At 37.4% G+C, this 20,267-nt stretch overlaps 2 protein-coding genes across 3 annotated transcripts in view; both read left to right on the forward strand.

The window, feature by feature from the left end:
- The first annotated feature begins 5,901 nt into the window (after positions 1–5,901).
- The window catches only part of LOC110853708 (toll-like receptor Tollo), a 53,031-nt gene continuing 38,665 nt past the window's right edge, over positions 5,902–20,267 (forward strand). The window contains exon 1 of the mRNA XM_022102018.2: positions 5,902–7,124. The gene's annotated coding sequence lies outside the window, so the exon portion shown is untranslated. The remainder of the gene's footprint in view (positions 7,125–20,267) is intronic.
- LOC110854094 lies at positions 14,541–16,542 on the forward strand. 2 transcript variants are annotated; one of them, XM_035854722.1, is made up of 8 exons: positions 14,541–14,789; positions 14,864–15,052; positions 15,137–15,250; positions 15,330–15,584; positions 15,650–15,861; positions 15,926–16,088; positions 16,198–16,315; positions 16,392–16,542. In XM_035854722.1, exons 1-8 carry the CDS (start codon positions 14,576–14,578, stop codon positions 16,453–16,455), a joined length of 1,329 nt encoding a protein of 442 aa, XP_035710615.1. In that variant the 5' UTR covers positions 14,541–14,575; the 3' UTR covers positions 16,456–16,542. The 2 variants fall into 2 exon arrangements, with proteins under 2 accessions (XP_035710615.1, XP_021958185.2); XM_022102493.2 differs by having other exon boundaries at positions 15,348–15,584.

The raw sequence follows: 20,267 nt of genomic DNA on the forward strand, positions 1-20,267 counted from the left end.
CCAACTTCTCGGCAGAAGCTCCATATATCCATGCATAGCTTCTTCCATCAACATCATTACTAACAAATGACACGGCAATCTCAAATTCAAACTTGTCAACCTATCCGACTACTTCTCTCTCTGGATAGAACTTGAAAAGTCTTCTCGTTCCGCCAGATTTGGCTTAGGAGAGGAACACGAGTGAACTAAATGAGGCTAAATTAGCAACGTGTCATCATTTTCGGACTGTGACATGACATAACTGACACACGCGTCGCTTCCCTTTATTCAAAAGAGACAAACAAAATGGCATTTCTTCTCTCTGAAACGTAACGACCAACTGCGAACTGCAATCCACCAAACTCTAAGCACAGATAGTTTGTCAGTGTTGAAAAAAAACGAGTTATTTTTTGTCCAGGCTTGCTTACTTGGATGTCGCGTAATCATAAGTAAAGTAAGTATAACTCACCTAATAATACATAACCATCACATGTACCACTTACATGATGGGTTATGTGAGAGCATGGCATAACGCAAACACACATCTCGTTCCTATGTAAGCAACACGACATGAAAATAAACCATTAACCTTCTTTTCTCAATGAGCTGTGCGCTTTTGGAGCTGTTATTAGTTAGTACTGGACTGGGATGGCAGGCATATGAGTTTAGTTTAGTAAGTTCGTTGTCACTCGTTGTGTTGTCACACATTTCTGAATGAGATTCTCACAAGGAAATTCTGAACGAAAGGAACGTCTCCTTTGGTTGGTACTGTTCTGTACTGCGTTTAGAGACGAAGCGAGTACAAATGTAAAATTTTAAGTGTGTACATTAAATGGTAATGGTAATGGTAATTGCGGGGATGAGGGGACATGAGGATGACGTCGGGGGAAACGATTTCTTCAGTGTAATTTGGATCTTGTCTACATGCATGCAGTGTTTTGTACATTATGCACTACTGGCAGTTAAAAAGGGTTTATTTTCGATGCGCTTTAAGTGGAAATTTAAAAAACTTTTGTACATACATTTTTCACTATTTTGAACTCGGTCGGGACTGTTTTTATCATGAGTCGATTAGTGAAAGTACAGATTTCTTTGATTTCGGTCGTCATTTATGAATAATAAATCATTGCATACGATTTGAAAACTGATCTCGTAATTGGGATCGTACCACCATTTTACATGCTCAAATCTGGGTTTTTCGTTCTTTAACTTTGGTTCATCTCGTTTTAATGAACTAATTTATCTCCAAAAATAACGAGCACCACGCCACCAACCAAGCTGAGTACGCATACATATAATAATCCATTCCTTGTTTTATGCATCAGTTTCACTCTTTGTACTAATGGGATACACGCGCACGGATGACGCGCCACGGAGGCAAGAACGATATGCAGTTCTCATGGAATAGAAAGCAATGGCGAAGTGAGAGTACGGATGATCAGATTGAGAAGGGGGGATGGCGGATGTTGATGGGGTGATGAAATTGTGATGAGAAAGAGATATTATGATGCGTCGATTTTCATCAGATAATAAATATGCAGACAACAATCTCTTCAGCTCCCCCTTTTCAGAAAGGGGGGAGCTAATGACATGAACGAATATGAAACACACTCAAAATTTCCAAAATAATTACAAATTATTTCAAAATGAATTGGAAAACGAGAACAGAGCGCATTTTGATCTTCTTAGATTTAGCTATATTTAACTTTCTCCACCACCACCACCTCGACTTTCTTTCTTTTCGAGGGATTTATTAAGCCCTTTTTAATAGCTATTTAGCAGCAGACGTGTGCCTGGAATTGACGTGGCTGATCCAAATTGCGTATGAATGAAACTACCCGAAGAAAAGTTTAGCCTCGCAGGCTGTGCTGCTGCTAAGCAGGAAATTGCATGTAGTTTATTGTTACTAAAACGAATTGCTTTGATATTATGTGAGCACAAAGAAGATCTAATTTCCTCAAGTTTCTCCAAGCGGATGGATTTTCTTCGTGATAAAAACTGACTCCTCCGAGCTATTTTTGATGTATGATACACAGAAAAAAAGAACTGTGCATAGAGATTTGTAGGAGATATCAGAATCTAAGAAAAATACGGGAACTTAAAAAATCTCGATTTTTGATCTAGAAAATATTTTTTTAAAACCACTTGACTAAACTCTGATCAATCTCGGATGCTAAAATGACTCAATTTTATGATACCACCTTCCATAATAAGAATAAGATCTAAATTGCACAATCTACGTAATAACAACCGGTATTGCAACTGCAGTATTGTGTATTTTTATTTATTTTTTAATTTTTGCAACTCTCAGGCATGAAGATCCATCCATTCGCATAATATTATTTAATATGCCAACCCTACCCCAAACCTTATTTAACATCTCATTTCATGCCCATAAAGTTGTAGACTAATGCAAAATTATAAATCAAAAGAAATGAGATACAGCCCAAAGCGATCGTCTCGTTTTGGAATATTTCTTCAGCCAGTAAAAAGCGAAACAGACAAGGATTTCTTACTTTCTTGAAGACGAACATTTTGCAAACTTGCTCCCATCTCGCCTCCTTCCCGTTTATTATTACGTACGTATTCTTCCAACCGAACGAGAAATTGCCCCAAAAGAGTCAACCCATTATTGCCAGTTTGCTTTTATGTTGCCCATTTATTATCTACGCAAAAGTTTAGTTAGGGCACACCTTTATGTCCGCGAGATTCTGCCCAAAATCAACATATGTGCAGCCGTAATCGTCCAGGTTATGCAAATATAATGACAAAAGTTTCGAGGATTAAAAACCATGTAACTTTCAATAAGCGTATTGATTGTTGTATAAAAAAGATACATATCTGTAGTCAAAGGTCATGTTCAACTTATATAAATTTGTATGTAATCTTCCCCCCGACTTGATAATCTTTTGTCTGTGTTGTAATGTAATCCCACCGAAAATTAAACTAATCTTTCGCCCACGTCACAGACTTTACTTATGAAAAGTCAACAGCAACCAACAATATTGCACAAAAGGGTTGCGTGAGTACGAGTAGTATCACAAACGGAATACACAAAAACAAGGTTGTACAGCATAAATATCTAGTTACATATTCACATCGAGAACAAAAAGATGCTGGCTAAAACCAAACCACCCTGAGCTATTTCACCACACAAAATATGAGAATGAGCATATAAAGTAAAGCAATCTAATGTAAATGTGTAAAGCCATGTAACACGGGAAGATAATCCGCCCTTGTCCGGAGAGTAATTCTTTGTTGGCCCGCAGCTTTCACCCGTGTGCGTAGATACATGAATCTTTTCTTGTGAAACTTTGGATAAAACAGGAATCACCATTTACCTTCTCTCATGTTTGAATGCGTGCATCCTTGTTAGTTAGTTATACAGCATACGAGAAAGAAAATTGTTTCGCCGAAGAAAAACAATTTTGTGCGAGAGAGGTGCGTATGAAAAGTTTGAACATCACTTTGGCGTACAAGTGCAACATAAAGTTTGTTTGAAAACTATTATACAGAGCAGCCACGCCAAATTAAGTGGTATTTTACTAAAGATTATGTACGTGGAGATGCACCGAAAGTAAAGTAAATCTCACGCAAACAAGATGAACTCGTCTTTTACAGCGCATCATAATAATAATATCGCACCACTCACTTCACTACTGACTAAAAACCCTCGATATTACATCCACTTTTTTCTATGTAAGACTAAATTCACGATAAATTAAGACCCATAAATCCATTACGCTTTACACTTTACATTCAAATTTTTCAAATTCAGAAATGAAAAATGCATGCTTCATGAATTAATTTGGAAGAAGATTCCAAATTCTAAAATTTTTGCTGACTAAGAAACCCTGCCTTGTTATGTATACCGTCCAATCCAATCTAAACCTGGGGTTGGTTTGGTGCATGGGGATGGACGCAGTGATGCACAATTGAATTTGAGCAGAGAATAATAAAAGTAATAAAAAGTCTGGAGCGGAGACACCTCATCCCACCCTCCTTATTACGTTATTATTCCCCGACAGACAACAATCATCATCCATCCATCCACTCGATTTCGTCCTTCTTTCTCCAGCCAACAAGTCGTCGTCTCAACTGGATAACTTACCATATAAAACTGGAATCGTATGTACTTTATGCCTGACTCCTCCATAATAATAATGACTGTCCTACATACATTCATAAGTGAGTGGATGAGTCCCGACCGGGATAAAAATGCAGTCTTTTAAGTGTTGTTGGTAATAGGCAAGCATTTTATGCAACAAGCTACCCACCAACTTATATACAACCCCCGACTGCGTTCAAATTATTCGTATTGCATTGAAATTCTACGACGACCAACGGTGGGCCAGAAAAAAACGTGAGTTCTCCTCTCAAAGAAGTTATGACTTGACGGGCGTTCGGTGCATCGTTGATCTTCAAGTTCTCGCCCCATGATTCCTCGTCTTCTTCTTCAAATGCTGATTCCGTTCATCCATTCTGTCCAATGTTGTTCGTTACTTGCACAAATTACAGAGAGTCAAGAAGAAGAAGTCTTGTGTATGTATTTTACTGAGCAGTATGGATATCCGGAGGTTATGTACATACACTTTCTTCAAGTGGTGTTGGTTAGATAAATTAGTTTCCACGAGACAAGACTTTGTTCAGGTTTTGATTCCTTTAATCCTCGTATTTGTTCTAAAGTGATGCAATTAATTTGGATCTCTTTACACCAAATCTTTGCAGGAAAGAAGACAATTTCCTTCCGATAAGTGGGATCTGTCCGTAATGTAAATATCTCCAAAGTATATGAGACATATCATATATAGTGAAGAATACAATGAATTTGAATTCATTGTTGGCCACAATATAATCTTGCACCGCAGATCTGTATCTATCTCATCTCTCTGCCATGAGCTTCCTCGGCCACAATAGAATGCACACAATGGGAAGAATGGAGTGCAATGCAGTGGTGGTTTGGTTTGGTTGGTATAAGTAAAGCAAAGAAAATAAGAAGAAGTTTCAAAACGTAGAGAGTGAGACAGTATGCTCCTTCTTCTTCTTCCTCCTTCTGGTTACCCCAGCTTAACCCTTCTTCTTCTTAATGCATTGTTCTCCGAGGTGTAGCCAAAGGCCAGTTGGAATCGTTACTTTGTTGGGAAGGATGCGGACAAGTAGTTGTATTGCATTCGTGGATGTACATGAAAGTAGCAGTAAGTAAAGTAAGTGAGTGCATCCTCTCCTCGCTAGATAACTGGCAGGCAGGCATTCAATTAATACAACAAACGAATAGACAAGATATGCATACAACTTTTTAATGCTGACTAAGAAGAAGACTTTTCAAGTCCAGTTTTTAAGGAAAGTTCACAAATGATATGAAACCACTAGTACATTGCATATTTTAAATATTAATATCTTTCCTTGCAAATTACGTCACCGCGGAAAAGCTAATATTTACCCATTGCACATTACATATTCCATCCAAACACCTCATCCTTGTTGTTCTGCACCCTCAAAAGTCGTGCACTCTCCCAAATTGCATTCCGCTTATATGCATACATACAAACTAACTTAACTAACAAAGCGAGTCGTAATAAAATAAAACCATGTAAAGAAAAGAGGAGGATGAGCTTATTTCATTTCATGCAGTCTCTCAGCATTTTAAACGTCCACAGCTTCTCTCCCCACATAGTTAGCATGCACGCAACAAACCAAACCAGAGGTGCATAAGACGAATGCTTTGTGTGTAATGCGATTCGATATCGATGAGATTCACCCAACTTTTTAGCACCACCAAGTCCAACTCGGTTTCGTACTTTAGTGAGTTTGTGCGTATGCGAAGTTGGAAGAAGGGGTTGAATAACCAGCTTTTGAGACACCAACTAAACTACTACTCGTTGTCTCTTCTCTTCTCTCTTTCTCTCCATTCAGTCTCAGGTGTAGAGTTGGGAGGCACACACGCATCTACTTTTTTGATCCCGTGGTCTGGTAAATAAAGAGTTGATGCTGCTGCTCTTCTTTATATCAAACCGTAATCAAACCCTGGCTCCATCCGTAAGAAGACACAAAGCAGAAGGTTAGGTGGGAGTACTTTGTAATTGAATTCAAACACGAAACTCAAGAATTCAGCTTCCTTCCTTCAAGAGACATAATAATCGGTACGTATACAAGGTGTCTGCTTGTTATACACTACATATTTAATAACAGGGAGCTTTTGCACGAGGAGGGGAAAAGTTAATTGAGAATCAGCTGAAAAAAGAATAATATTTAAAAGTTTAGAAAAACTCTCGTGTAAACTAGCGTGTAAAACAAAGAAACATATTTTTCAAGTGGTGTGTACTAAATTCAGTACACGGAACGGAGAACCGGTGAATCATTTACCTTACTGACTGTTGTAGTGACGCTTTTTATCTGTGTATCGACATTAAAGCAAATGTGTGTGCAATTGTTACATAAGAAAATTGTGCGTTGGACGAGTTGTTTTGTTGCAAAAACTATATAAAAAGAAAGAAAGAGAGGATACCGCAACAATTCAAGTATCGGAAATCATAGAGCGAAAGAGAAGTAATAAATTTTAGTAAATTGCATTGAAACCAAAGTGTGTATGTAGGAACAGTAAACATTTCTGTGTGTGTGTGTGTAAATGCGAACAGGAAGCAGTTACTCAAATTTGAAACTAATAATTACATCTTAATGGTCAGCCTTGTGGTTTAGTAGTTGGGTTAACCATTTAAATATTCAAATAAACGTGGTTTTTATCATCAATAAGACAGTGAGAGAGAACCAACTCGTGTTTAGTGTAAAATTTATGTACGTATTTAATACATAAATGAGAGCACTGAATAATATTGTAGAACTGGAAAAGACACGACACAGAAGCTTATACATAAGCCATTCAGCCAACATTTATTAGATTACAGGATTACCGACGGACATAGCAGATTGGAATTTGAGATTTCTTCTCTCCCTTATTACTCAGCACGAATATCTAGATTCTTGATCTGGTCAAGTCGTTCGTCCAAGATTTAAAAAATTAAAACAAGACTATAACAGAGTTTTTAAGTAAGTGAGAAAATTCACTTTGAAGCAAAAAGTTGAAATAATTGCTACATTCACTCGCCCGTCCCGTCCTGCAGGCTGACCCTTTTCATCGTTTTTATCAAGTAAGTAATAATCACCAATAACAATGCTACACCCTTCATTTGATTTGGCAGTGGTTCTACATATTGCTAAATTTTTAGTTAAATGTCATAAATTGAAATGAAACCTTGTTAAAACCCAATTACCGAATAATTACTTAAAAATCAGTCAATCCAACATTTAAACATTTTATCTGCACGATATGCACAAAATAATAAGTAAATATTATTCGTTTTCTTTGCATCTGGTTTACCTTTACCTTGCAACCATCCATCCATCCGTCTGAGTAAAAAAGAAATCGATGATTTTACACGTGAAAAGAACAATAAGCCGATTATTCACATATCAGGTCTCACATGCAAAGCCAAAAATCAACTCCTCATTCATCTGCTGACATTTATCATCCAGTCAGCCTCACTCGACTCAAAGCCAATCCTAAGTGGCTCCAAGCAACGTTATGCTGAATGAAATACTTGTTAGAAGAAGATTTTTAAGTTGGATGGAGCAAAAAGTTGTGAAAAGTAGGAAAAGTTTTTTTGTACAGATAAACTCACTAAACTGTTAAAAAGTTTTGTAGTTTAAATCTCTTTTTTGAGAGACTCTCAACACCTTCACAAAACTCTACTGAGCTCATCCCCACTTTTGACTTGGCTAAAAAAATCTGTGCCGTTCACCAAAAATTGGGATAGTTTTTGAGCAGATTTATACATATCCTTGCTGTCCTTATACTTATCCATTTCGAAGTATTTTTTGGGGTAGAAACCCTCAATTTCTTGTATGTACACATATGCATTAAAGGAATGCAATATGCACGTATATTCATATGTACACGTAACACTTCAAGTCACGTTTATATTCCAAAAGACATCTCAATATTGTGAGAATTTGCACACTTTCTTCGTGTTGAACTGGAATGGAATTCTCGTAAGTGTGAAAAATCTTTGAATTCGCTCACATTCCGCACATCCAGCTGCGAGTACCAACCAACCAACTGTATATCTCATGTAGACACATTTATCTATGTATACGTATGAGAGATCTTTTGTCATGTGATGAACGATGATTGTGCAAAACTCCTGCAATCTGCAATTACTTACATTTATTTTCAAGTTTGCGGAAGAAAGCCACATGCATCTCACGTCAGAAAAAAAGAAGATTTGTTTAGATATCAACACTATTTGTACCACCACAAACAACATACAAATAGATGTTGGATTGACGTTTGAAGCTTTTACAGTACTCGAAAACAAAACACGAATTGTCAGTCGTCGCAATTTCCAAGCGTCGTCTGTTGAATTTTGCTCATTGTTAATTGCCATTCTCTTATACTACTTCTTGTCGTGTTCTGTCAGTCGATATCGGTTCGTCTCTCTGTCTTTTTTGTCTGAAATGGTGAGAACCAGTTAGGCGATTTTAGCACCCTTTCTTCTAATGAGTTAGCTCTGTCTTCTCGAGCAGAATGCCAACTAACTTCCGCTTTCACCAGGACGTTGGAGTGTCATTTGAGCGAAAAAAAGCCACGACATTCTAAAAAGAGCATTCTTTTTCCGCCGTATTATTACTAATGTTCTGTGGGTTTTTAGCTATGCCTACGTTCTCACTCACTCACATCCCATACATTTTTCTGTATTATTCTAAACTCTAAATTATGTAACATCCACCCAGAGACCAAGAAGAAGCTGAGAAATAAAAGTGTATAAGTTACAGGAAAACATTTTCTTTGTGTTTATGCAATCCTTCCTCAGAGTTCCTGCTTTCCTTCCTTTGTCACCACTCGTTCTCTGTGCTCCATTAGTCTCCCAAAGGAGATGCACACACACGGGCACTTCAATAAGAATAAGGCGACGAGAGATGTAAGCAAACATAACCACACAGGACACAGAATTTGAAAGTTCTTCTCACTCCTCCAGAGAAGAAAGAGGAAATCCACGATGACAAAGAATTTCCAAATTTTCGCATCTTCAAAGAAAAGTCAACTCCACGTCAAATCTGTCAAGAAGACTTTGGTGGTGATGAGATGATACATATACATTCTTGCATATACTTACATACGCCATCAGAGCAGAAACACGTAAAAAATATAGACTACACACACCCGCATGTTGGAGGAAGATTGGGAATTCAAATTGATTTTTAATGTGCTAAAACTTCTCTCACCCATCACTTACGAAGCCATTCATATAGCAAATAGTTGGACAGTCTTTAAAGAAGAACCGGGCCAGGCAGGCAGCATTATACTTGCAGATACAAAGAGAATGACAGATATCTTATGCAAAATTCGGGAAAAGTTGGGCAGGCAAGTGGTTTACCGTGATATCTCATTGTGCCGGAATTTTGTTTGACTTTTTTTAAACTCAAAGTGACACACTCGCTGACTGGCTCAACCAACTATTAAAAAAGAAAGGAAAGAAAGTCAAAACTTTGCCAGTTTTACCTTAAACGACGGAGTAATAATATTAGCAGGAAAACGGGAAGGAGGAAAGTGGGGAAATGAAAGGAATTAAAAATCTTGGTGATGGTTAAGCCATATTTTAACTGCATAGTCGTACATACAACATATTGCAACGCACTAAATTATTAACTCTCTCGGAGAAAAGTGCTCAGTACGTTTAATAAAAGGGATTAGACCCAGAGTTTAATAAGCCTCTCTTGCCTATTTACAATGTAAAGTACGTACATAAATGTTCCTTAAGAAGTGCATGGGCATCATCATTGGACTCTCTGACTTTGTATATTTTTATGCTTTTTATCACCATGCTCACGCTTATATTTTCTAGTGTGCTCCGTACATATCTAAATTAAATCCCTTGTCCACCGCCTGTCCCAACAATAATGCTCCGTCATAAAGTAACTCAATTAATCTAACGTGCACTCATTCCACTCCTTTTAACTCATCCATTCATCTCTCCATCCATTTAGATCATGGTTAAATGGCGTAAAGAATTTCTTAAATATTTTAAACTCGTTTAATCTCTCCACATAAAGGGGTGAAGAATGTTGGTTGGTTGATATTACTTGGCAATAACAATGGAGAGGAGAAAAATTTGAAAGGTTTGGAATGTGTGGGCCGTGCATATCTATAAGCAGGTTGTTGGTTCTGGTACTATTATAATAATCATAATGATGATGATGCGAGCATGAACCTGTCTCAAATTTTGGTCGTATTTTCCTATTACTCTATTAAGCAACAAAGTTAATCTATGTACCTATTACCTATTCGGCTGACCATATTTCCAGCCATGCCACATGTGTAGGCAGAGAAGAGAATTCGATTTTTAAAAGTGGTCAGGATTGTGTGGAGGCTCCTCCATCGTCATCCGCTAAGGTCTGGACAGAGAACTGGTCCACCTTGATTTTCATATGGACTATCCGCTCTAAATTTCACTAGAATTTGAATTGGGTCCAGTGCAAGCAATGATAATGCAATGGTAGGTAGTAGTTAAGTAGTTGAGTAATGCAATGCACTGCAACTAGCAGAATTACTTATTAGATACCTGGGAGCAGGTTCAGTTTCCCACCTGTGAAGATTACGCTGGGTTACATCTAACGAGGTGAAGATTTATAAGTGACGATGAGCAATTTTCTTCTGGTTTTAACACATGCAGGACAAGGCGAAATGAGGAGGATGCCAGTTGTTCAGCCTGTTAAATATTTTGCGTGTAAAAAATATCACGATTTTTTAGTTGCATGAATTTTTATTAATAATTAAAAACTTAAATTTCATTAAAAGTATTAATATCGCTTGTTTATGTGTCCCCTGTCACACACAGAGGAGAGAGAGAGAGAGATAGTCCATCTCCAAATATTGACATTCCCAATCGTCAGCAGTTAACAACTTTTTGCAAACAACTTTTCGTCTCAACTTGTGCACAAAGTTGAGAAGGTGTGACCCGTTTGGTAAGTGTTTGGTTCTTGGGCAAATATTGATCATCCGCGACACAGCCTATATATCTAGCCGGCTTACTTACAATGGCGTACCTCGAACTGATCTCATCCCTCTGACGGTGTCATTATAAGGCGTATATATAAAACTATTTGTATATGTGGGTGATGTCTCTGTTCTGTTCTTCGGAAGGAATGGAAACGAGGGAGAAAAGTCTCAAGTGAAACGGAGAACATGACATTTTTGCAAATAATAATACAACTCCCTCCGAATAGTAAAACACTTGGTGTGTATATATTGACATAAACTTTGGCATTAGCAAGCTTATTTTTTTTACTTGTATTATTTTTCCCCCTTAACTTTTACGAAGTCAAACATCTACATATGTACATTTGCGTTGAATATGACAAATTTCAGAATTTTGAACTCAACCCAAAAACTTTGAAGTCCTGATTAAAATCAAATTACGGATTAAATCTTTCCATTTTTCTTGCATACACCCCCAACCGTGAAAGTTGGAGAAAGTGAAAGTAAAAAAATCGAACCGAATGCAACTGGCAGACGACCCACTCCCACCAAGCACTCGAAATTCGCTCAATCCTTGTTGGCTTCCTCCATACCTTATCACATCCACTCGACATCTGTAAGAATTGCGATTGCCAACCGAACTGGCAATAACAAAGAAAGAGCTTGTTGTTGTACGAATGTTTTGTAAATCGCGATATATATATGTTGTTTTGTTCCAACAAAAGGTTTCCAAAGACAAACACATCGGATTATATATCCTCCCGGAGAAATATGGATGTTTCAACTAACAATACACCGAAAAATCCCTGTATTTGCCAATAGTAGTGGAATAAGGGAATCCTGTAAAAGATCAATTCGTTCACAATTTCCACAATTGATACGAATATGTACACACTACATTCGTGCCGGAGCTTTATCCAGTAGCAGAATTTTGGCAAACAGACCAAATAAATTCGACAAACGTAAATAAATACGTACAAAGTCGTAACTTAAGCTGGGTCTGGGTGGGTTAAAGTTGCACAGGCTGCTGTGTCTACGATTCGATACAATATTTGGATTTTTTCTTCTCTCTTTTCTCCTAAAAGAAGAGGAGTATTATTTTATCAGAGAAGCATTCATCTAATACAATTGTGCCTTATAAATAACCCTCGCGTAGAAATAAATTCTCGTATACGTCACACCCCTAGCTGCACAGACCGAGAAATACACGTGCTCGATTGGGGTAAAGTCGTGGCAATCTGGGGTTCGTGTCAAATTCGTGTAAAATATTTTGGATACTCGTGTTTTTCTCTGTTGCAGAACACCAAAATCCACTGTGTTACAAAACACGTGTATTTTCCAAGGCAAAACTCGTGTTTCATATCCGTGTATTTTTGGTAACCAAGTCAGGGAAATACTCGTGTTAAAAACGTGTTAAAATGGTGTTTAGTTATTCTTTCCAAATGTTGCCTCCACCGCTAAACTTAATAAAGCACAGTACAGACACGGCATGATTTTTGTGGATTTATGATAACAATTTATTTTAAGTTTAATTAATTACATATTTCTGAAAATGAAAAAATCCCGAGATAGACAGATGCAAAGGCAAGTTCGCAGCGCTGTAGCTGACTTTAATTTAGTTATAAATACTGTGTCACCAAATTTAACGGAAAACTTGGAAATTTCAACAATCGACGAAACTTTATATTCGTCCCAAGCTGAAGTCGACAGGTTTGAGGTTGAAAGTGATAGTGCTTCGAGTGTGAAATCAGTGTCAAGTGTTAATAGTACGAGCACCGAAATTGATTGTGAATCAGTCACCGATTTAAGTGATAAGCTAAGAAGTTGGACAATAAGTCATAACATAACCGCTTCCGCAACGAGTGACCTGTTAAAACTTCTTCATGGCCATCATTGTTTTAAGTACCTGCCCCTTGATAGTAGGACTTTATTGCATACCCCGAGGGCGACAGCAGTTATTAATGTACCACCCGGACAATACTGCGCGTTTGACTGGGTAGCATCAATCCGCAAAATAATTATGCAACGCGATTTAAGAAATACAAGAGTGGAAATTCAAATAAATATTGACGGAATACCATTATACCACGGCTCGTCCCAACAGTTCTGGCCAATTTTAGGCGCAATTAATGACGATGTTTTCGTAATTGGAATATACTCAGGTCAACAAAAACCGAATTCCTTAGACGACTTCTTCTCACCATTTCTTCAGCAGTTGGACGAGGCCCCAAGACAACTATTAATTAATGGCGTTGAATATAAAATTAAGTTGAGTGCCTTGATTTGCGATGCCCCTGCGCGTGCATTTGTGCTAGGAATAAAGTGCCATGCAGGATATAGTTCTTGTGGAAATTGTACTATTAAAGGAGTATACTATAAAAACCGAGTAATATTTCCATATGGCAACCACCCTGAAAGGACCGATGCATCATTTCGTGCAAGACTTGATCCACAACATCACCATGAAGCTACATTCATTGAAAAACCCGACTTGGATTTGGTCAGAGACTCACCAGGGGAGTATATGCATTTAGTGTGTCTTGGAATTGTAAGAAAAATCGTATTCTTGTTGACAAAGGGTAAAAAGTGTCCTGCCAGATTGCGGCCCCATCAAATCGAAGAGATTTCAAATGAGCTACTAAAACTTAAAAGGAGCATACCATGCGAATTTGCCCGTAAACCTCGCAAATTGAAGGACCTTGAATATTGGAAAGCCACGGAATTTCGTCAGTTTATACTGTATACGGGCCCACTGGTTTTGAAAAACATAATTTCCAACGACTTTTATGAACATTTTATGTCACTACATGTTGCAATATCGATTTTGGCTGACAAAGTTCTTCATATAACACACAACAACTATGCAAATGAATTACTTAATTATTTTGTCAAGCATTTTGGAACACTTTATGGTGAAGAAAATATGTCGTTTAAGGTGCACGGACTCCTACATTTAGCAAGCGACTGCATTAATCACGGCCAACTCGACAAATTTAGTGCATTCAAATTTGAAAATAAACTTCAAGAAATTAAAAACTTGGTGAGATCAACAAATTGCCCCTTACAGCAAGCGCACAGAAGACTGATCGAGAGGGAGAACCAAATCCTTCCAGCCGCCTCCACTCCATTCGTGCCATGCCTAAACTCGCCGTGGTCGTATTCCAACCCTCCAGCCTACTTCGCTAATTGTTCTGAATTTTATAAGAAGTTTCAGAACACATTATTTAAATTAAGTGTTTTAAGTGCAGATAGGGCGTGTGAAATACTAAATGGCGATATTGTGATTATTAAAACATTTCTTAAGAAAGACGGGAAGGAATTATTCGTTGGACGACAGTTTATAGATAGGACTAACTTTTACTCGACTCCGTGCCCATCTTCAGTGTTAAATATTTATTTATTGTCAAAACCTGGGCCAATTAAGTGCTTTAATACGTCTCAAATAGTGAAGAAAGTGATTTTACTACCGTGTGGCACTAAATATTTAGCGGCTCCTCTCATTCATCTGTCGGCATAACCATCACTAATAATTTAAAGTGAAGAATTTTATGCGCCACCGTAATAATGTCCACTAATAATTTTGTTCTTGTGAAATTTATTGACACTAATGAAATTGAGGTAGTGTCAACTGCATGGTTATGCGCAAATAATACTAAATGTGCATGGCCCAATTACAAAAATCCAAGCCGAATTGTTAAAGCTGTTGGTCAACATGAAGCTTCAGAACAAACCTGGTCAATTCATGACGTAAAACTTCTTGGGAGTGGGCATAAATTTGGTAATTTTAAATAAACTTGTGAATATTTGGTGTTGCGTTTAAATGCGATTCTTTTCAATTGCCATGTATTACAGCAACTTATCGCGAAGCCCTCCAAAAACTTCCAAAAGTGATGGACCAGTCAGACGCAAATGTTGGGAGCGGAAATGATAAAAACAGGTTGTGCCGAAACAAGGGAAATGCGAGCGACAGTTCTGGAAGCGATGGGGACGACTCACTCAGTCCTAAGATACCACGTCCGCCCATGATAGGCAAAAATTGTTGTAATTTCTATCATGATTGTTGACCAATAGCTACATTTTAATTGATGTTTAATTAATCATTTTAATTAATTTTTTCCCTTGTAGATTTACAAAAAGCTGGGCTGAAAGAATCAACTGAAGGGGAGCCGATTCCAGGAGGGAAGTCTAGCAGAAATAAGACATTAAGCAATAATAATATGCCGTTTAAGCTATGCTTAGGTAAGCTTCATTTGAAATATGTACATAGATTGATCATATTTTTATTTATCTATGCACTTTCTGCATACGCATGCAATAGTAAATTTATTGTTTGCAGCTAATCAGGACAGTACCATAACTGTGAAAGGTACACAACCGGAAGTTATGGGTGGGAATCAAATATCCAACGATAAAGGTGCAGGCACGTCTTCAACAAGCAACGGCGACGCCCAACTCTCCATTATTGGGAACGACAACGAATCACCCGAAGTTGGAATACTTTCCGCTGCGCTGCCCAAAGGAAATTCGATAGGCGCTCAGCAATCATCCTTGGAAGTAGAAAATTTTCTTCCCGGTACATAAAGAACGTTAACTTATTATAAAAATTAGCTAATGTAAACGAGTTATTTGTTTTCATAGGAAATCAATTTCAGAGTTGGGTGGTCAGAAATATCGCAAGCTTAAAAGTTCAGAGTCGTAACATTCAGGACACCTTGGATGCAATATTACTTCATTTGGATGGACAGAAAAAGCCCCAAGATGAAATTCGTCATCAAATTCCACTGATGAATATGGAGGATGTTAGCAAGGGGGCCGGCTATTATGAGATTTTGGCCAACCGCGAGTCCCTGGTAAATACATTTCAAATATATTATTCGTCTAATCGGATAAAGTAAATTTTCGTATCTACTTCAGGTGACACTTTTAAGGCAGCGTGGTTGTAGTAATGTTGCAAAGTGTACACGCCGCATATTATCAAAACTTTGTGGGGATCAGTTGGCCAACTGTTACAATTGGATCGGGTCAAGAGGAGGAAAATCAGCGTTCTGTGATGTATGGATGAAACAAGTAGTTTTCGGTAAATGTGTTCACGTACTATTTTAAACCTAACGCGTATAATACCTATCTGAAACAACATCACGTTTAATAGTGGAAGGTCACGTTAATTTTTTCTTTGAACATTTTAGATACGGTTCGTCAAAGTTCACCATCAAAGGCAGTGACAGATGACGAGATGGAAGCCGTAATTAAGGAATATTTGAAAGCAGCAGCAAAACGGTTGAAGAAAAATCATTGTGCTGATATGTATGTGAATACAATAACTAAATCCCGTTAAATTTTAAAGTTTATATTCATATTAATCTAATGTGTCAAATCATAGCGCTGGGACAATTTCCGATGGTGGATCAGACTTTATTAATCATGAGGAGTCGGATGACATATAATTTTTAACCATTAATCATTGTTCTCTGTTTGTTATGATTAATTGAAATAATTAAAATGAAATAAAGGCATGTCATGAACGGGAAAAATTGTGGCAATTCTCGGTGTTTATTTAGCGTAAAATACGTGTTTATTTCATGTATAAACACGAAAATTAAACGAGTTTATACCCTAATTATAAACGAGAATAACTCGAGTTTTACACGTATTAGTTCTGTCCTAGACATGTGTTATACACGAATTTTACACGAGTCTAACACCGCAAAACGGCGACAATAACCCCCAATATTCACCATCTTTTACACCAAATCTTCACGTGTTAACCACGAGATTTCGTGTCCGCGGACTGGTGTTTTTCCCGTGTATTTCCCGAGTTTGTGCTACCAGGGACCCGCTCCAACTGACTCTTTATTCTCCATTTGAAAGTAATTTTGATTTATTTTGGGAAAAACTATGGTTTCCGAAGAGGTCCTGTGTGGGGGGATGGCATGACATTACGCAAGTTGAACTCTGTCAAATATTATGTCCACCGATAGACTCGTAGTGGGTGGGTTTTCTGAACTTCTTTGGAGTGAAAGCGAACATAACTTGCATTCCGACAAGCAATAACTGCATGTTATTGGGCTGGTAAAGTGCATACTTAATGGAATAAAATATGTGATGTAGTATTCCTGTCCACGTTACATAACATTTCAACGTAATAATAGGCAACTCTAGATCGAATCGTAGTTTGGAAAGTTACTTTCTTTTCAATTTTTAATGCTCAACAAAATAAGGACACCATATTTAAAAGAAATTTCTTCTGACACATACAAAAAAACTTGAATGTCAAGTAAGATTTGCTACTTGCCGCAAAAACCTCGAATTTTTTCTCCCACATTTATCTGTCCCTGCACTATGCCCAACTTCTTTTTTGCTTCCTCCCGACCTCTCGAGTTGAATTTTGCACAGTCCAAAAATGGAAATTTCCTGTGACAAAGTCGTGTCGTTTCAAGGATTCAGACGTCCACTTGCATATACCGCACGTAGCAGCAATTTGGTCTGGTGGACCTTGTTTGAGACACTGCAAACCTTGTCACTTTTTGGCCTTTCTTTGCTCCCTTTCTTCCACTAGAGCAACAGTAAGGATATGATTTTATTATTATTGTGGAACATTTCGGTTCACATTATGCCTAGCCGGTCCGCTTACAAATCTCTTTATTCCAATTCCATTTTACACTACTCGTCTTCTGACTCGGCGAATCTAAATTCTCTCTCTTGGCACATAAATTACTGGCTTTTTTGTTGGAGAAAGTGTTAAGTAAAAGTAAAAAGTCAGAGCCACACACACACATCCGGCAAAAATCTTTTCCCCTACTTTTTTTCTCCTTTTTATTTATGGTGAGGAAAAATTGGGAAATTTGTCAACATAATGGATTGTCATAAAATAAATAAACAAGCCAAGAGGGAGAAAGATATGTTAGTTACGTACGTTTTTTACAGGGCAGGCATACAATTGGAGAAGAATCGTATACTAATTTCGGCTTAAATATGAGACTACATTGAATGCTTTACTGTTTGGAAGAAGACTACACGACACGAATGAGGATGAACGCAATTTAATAAGCATCATTTAACCCGGGCACAATTTTTTTAACTTGGAATAAGTCATCAAATTAAATTAGTATGGCGAAATGAATGGCTGCGCTGATTACAGATTCATAAACAAATTCCCTCGTTTGTTTGATGTCTCATTTAGTTTTTTGTATACACATTTTTTCCCTTCATTTGCTGAAAACACGAAGAAATATTTATTTTCCTCGTGTAAGTAATCAAGATAACCTCTTGTTTTACTTACATTGGGATGATTTTTGTCACAGTAAATTCTTCTTTGATTCACTGACTGAAGAAAAAGTAATTTCATTTCATTACGCCTTCATTTTTATTTCATCGTGTCCGCACTTTTGTTTGAACTTATTCCAAAAAACTGGGGACTTAATAAAAAGGGAAAATACAAGACAACTTCTTCTGACAATTATTGGAACACAAGTCTGAATAATATTTATCAAGTAGCCGTGGGTTTGAAAATTTCCTTAAAAAAATCCTGGCCGAGCAACAAGACTAAAACTTGTTTGAAGAAGTAAGTAATGCAACGCAACCAAGATTTTGCAGTGAATGTCTCTTTTACTTAAAGTGTATTTATCACATGACAGCAGAAACTAGCTGACGATGCAATAGTCCGGTCCGGTCTTTGCTACATGGCATCCATTTATTTTACAAACAAGACAGCGTCCATAACCAGACCAGAGTAGCAGCAGTAGCAGGTCGTCTCCTTCAGTCAGTGCAAGTAAAATGGCAAACTCACTCTCTATAAGTCAAGTGCGACAATGCCTTGACAATGACATTGGGGTGTGGAACATGCATACACTTTTGCAGATAAAAATGCGAATTGTTTTACCCCAATATCCGATCTTATATTGATCTGAACAATAATCTGAAATATTGAAATCGAATTAAAAACTTTACCGGAGTGAAACTCTATCAAATTCTAAATCAAAGTATTTATGATCTCCTCTCCCAGAGCATCTTTCGCATCTCACTAAATCCACGACAGGTAGAGAGCAGGTTGGGATTTGACATTTGACAATGGAGCAAATACAAATTACAAAGTTACAAATTACCGTCATTCTCCCATTGTCCGTGTCAACTCAACTTGTCCATTGAAGCTTTCCGACAAAACCAAGTAAACTACCAATTTCACCCTTTCTGCATAGTGGACTTTGGTTGAATTTTATTTGTCTCGCCTTCTTTGGTTGGTGTTCAACATTTGTGTTGCAGAGTGCATCTGGCTTTTCAAACATGAAAGCAAAAAGCAACAACCACTGAAATATTGCGTTAAACTTGTCTCATCCCTTGTATTTTCTGGTTGTTTCGTGATTAATTCAAGTATGGCTTTGGTTTGGATTTTGTTAATAACTTTATTCGCTTAAATGTCTCTAAATGTCAAGCTAATTCACCAGTTCTGGCTGTCACCGTCCGGTCTTTAATTGCCTTTGGAAGGAATGCAAACCCATGAGATGCCAAATAAATGCCATCCCATGCAAATAAATAAAACAAAGCGAACCAGGATTTTATAAAGTAATTACGTGAATGTCTTATTTACCTCTCTCGTGATGGGGATGATGATGATGTTGAAATGCGAAAAGATTTTTGTGTACCTGCTATGCAACTCTGGCAAGATTTAATTATTTCAATTTCTTATTTGTTGAGTGACATGAACTGCTAAGAGAATAAATTAGCATGTCCATATCTTTTTTAGAAGCTTTCGTTGTTCTGTGTTTTAAAGTAGGTGATGGTGGTGTGAGATACAATATGTACTCTCTCTTCTCTATCACACTTTACTTACTCAGTCAAGATTAAGAAAACGTCATTATCGTCATCATTATTACCAAATTTTGCAAACCCAGACCTAGATAATTTAGCAAAAAATGCACACGTCTGATTACCACCGACCTATACACTCTTCCTCCCATAAAGAGAATGTCAATCATGTCATTAACATCTTTTTCCACTTAATCACTGATAAGCGAGTAAGTATGTACAATGTTTTTAACACCACCTGTCTCACTCAACCTTGACTTTGATTGAATTTACCCAGGTTTTTGTTTTACTACATAGAAATAAAGATTAGACATTTAAAGCACACGACCACGAGGTGAAATGGTGCGTTTAACAGTAAAATTCCAAAAAGTATGCCTATCAGGATAAGATGCGTCATGATGATGATCATCATCAAGGGTCAAGTTTCTATATCACAAATCTACTCGATAAACAA

Source organism: Folsomia candida, unplaced genomic scaffold (genome assembly GCF_002217175.1).
Source record: "Folsomia candida strain VU population unplaced genomic scaffold, ASM221717v1 Fcan01_Sc009, whole genome shotgun sequence".
In the NCBI taxonomy this organism is placed as follows: domain Eukaryota; kingdom Metazoa; phylum Arthropoda; class Collembola; order Entomobryomorpha; family Isotomidae; genus Folsomia; species Folsomia candida.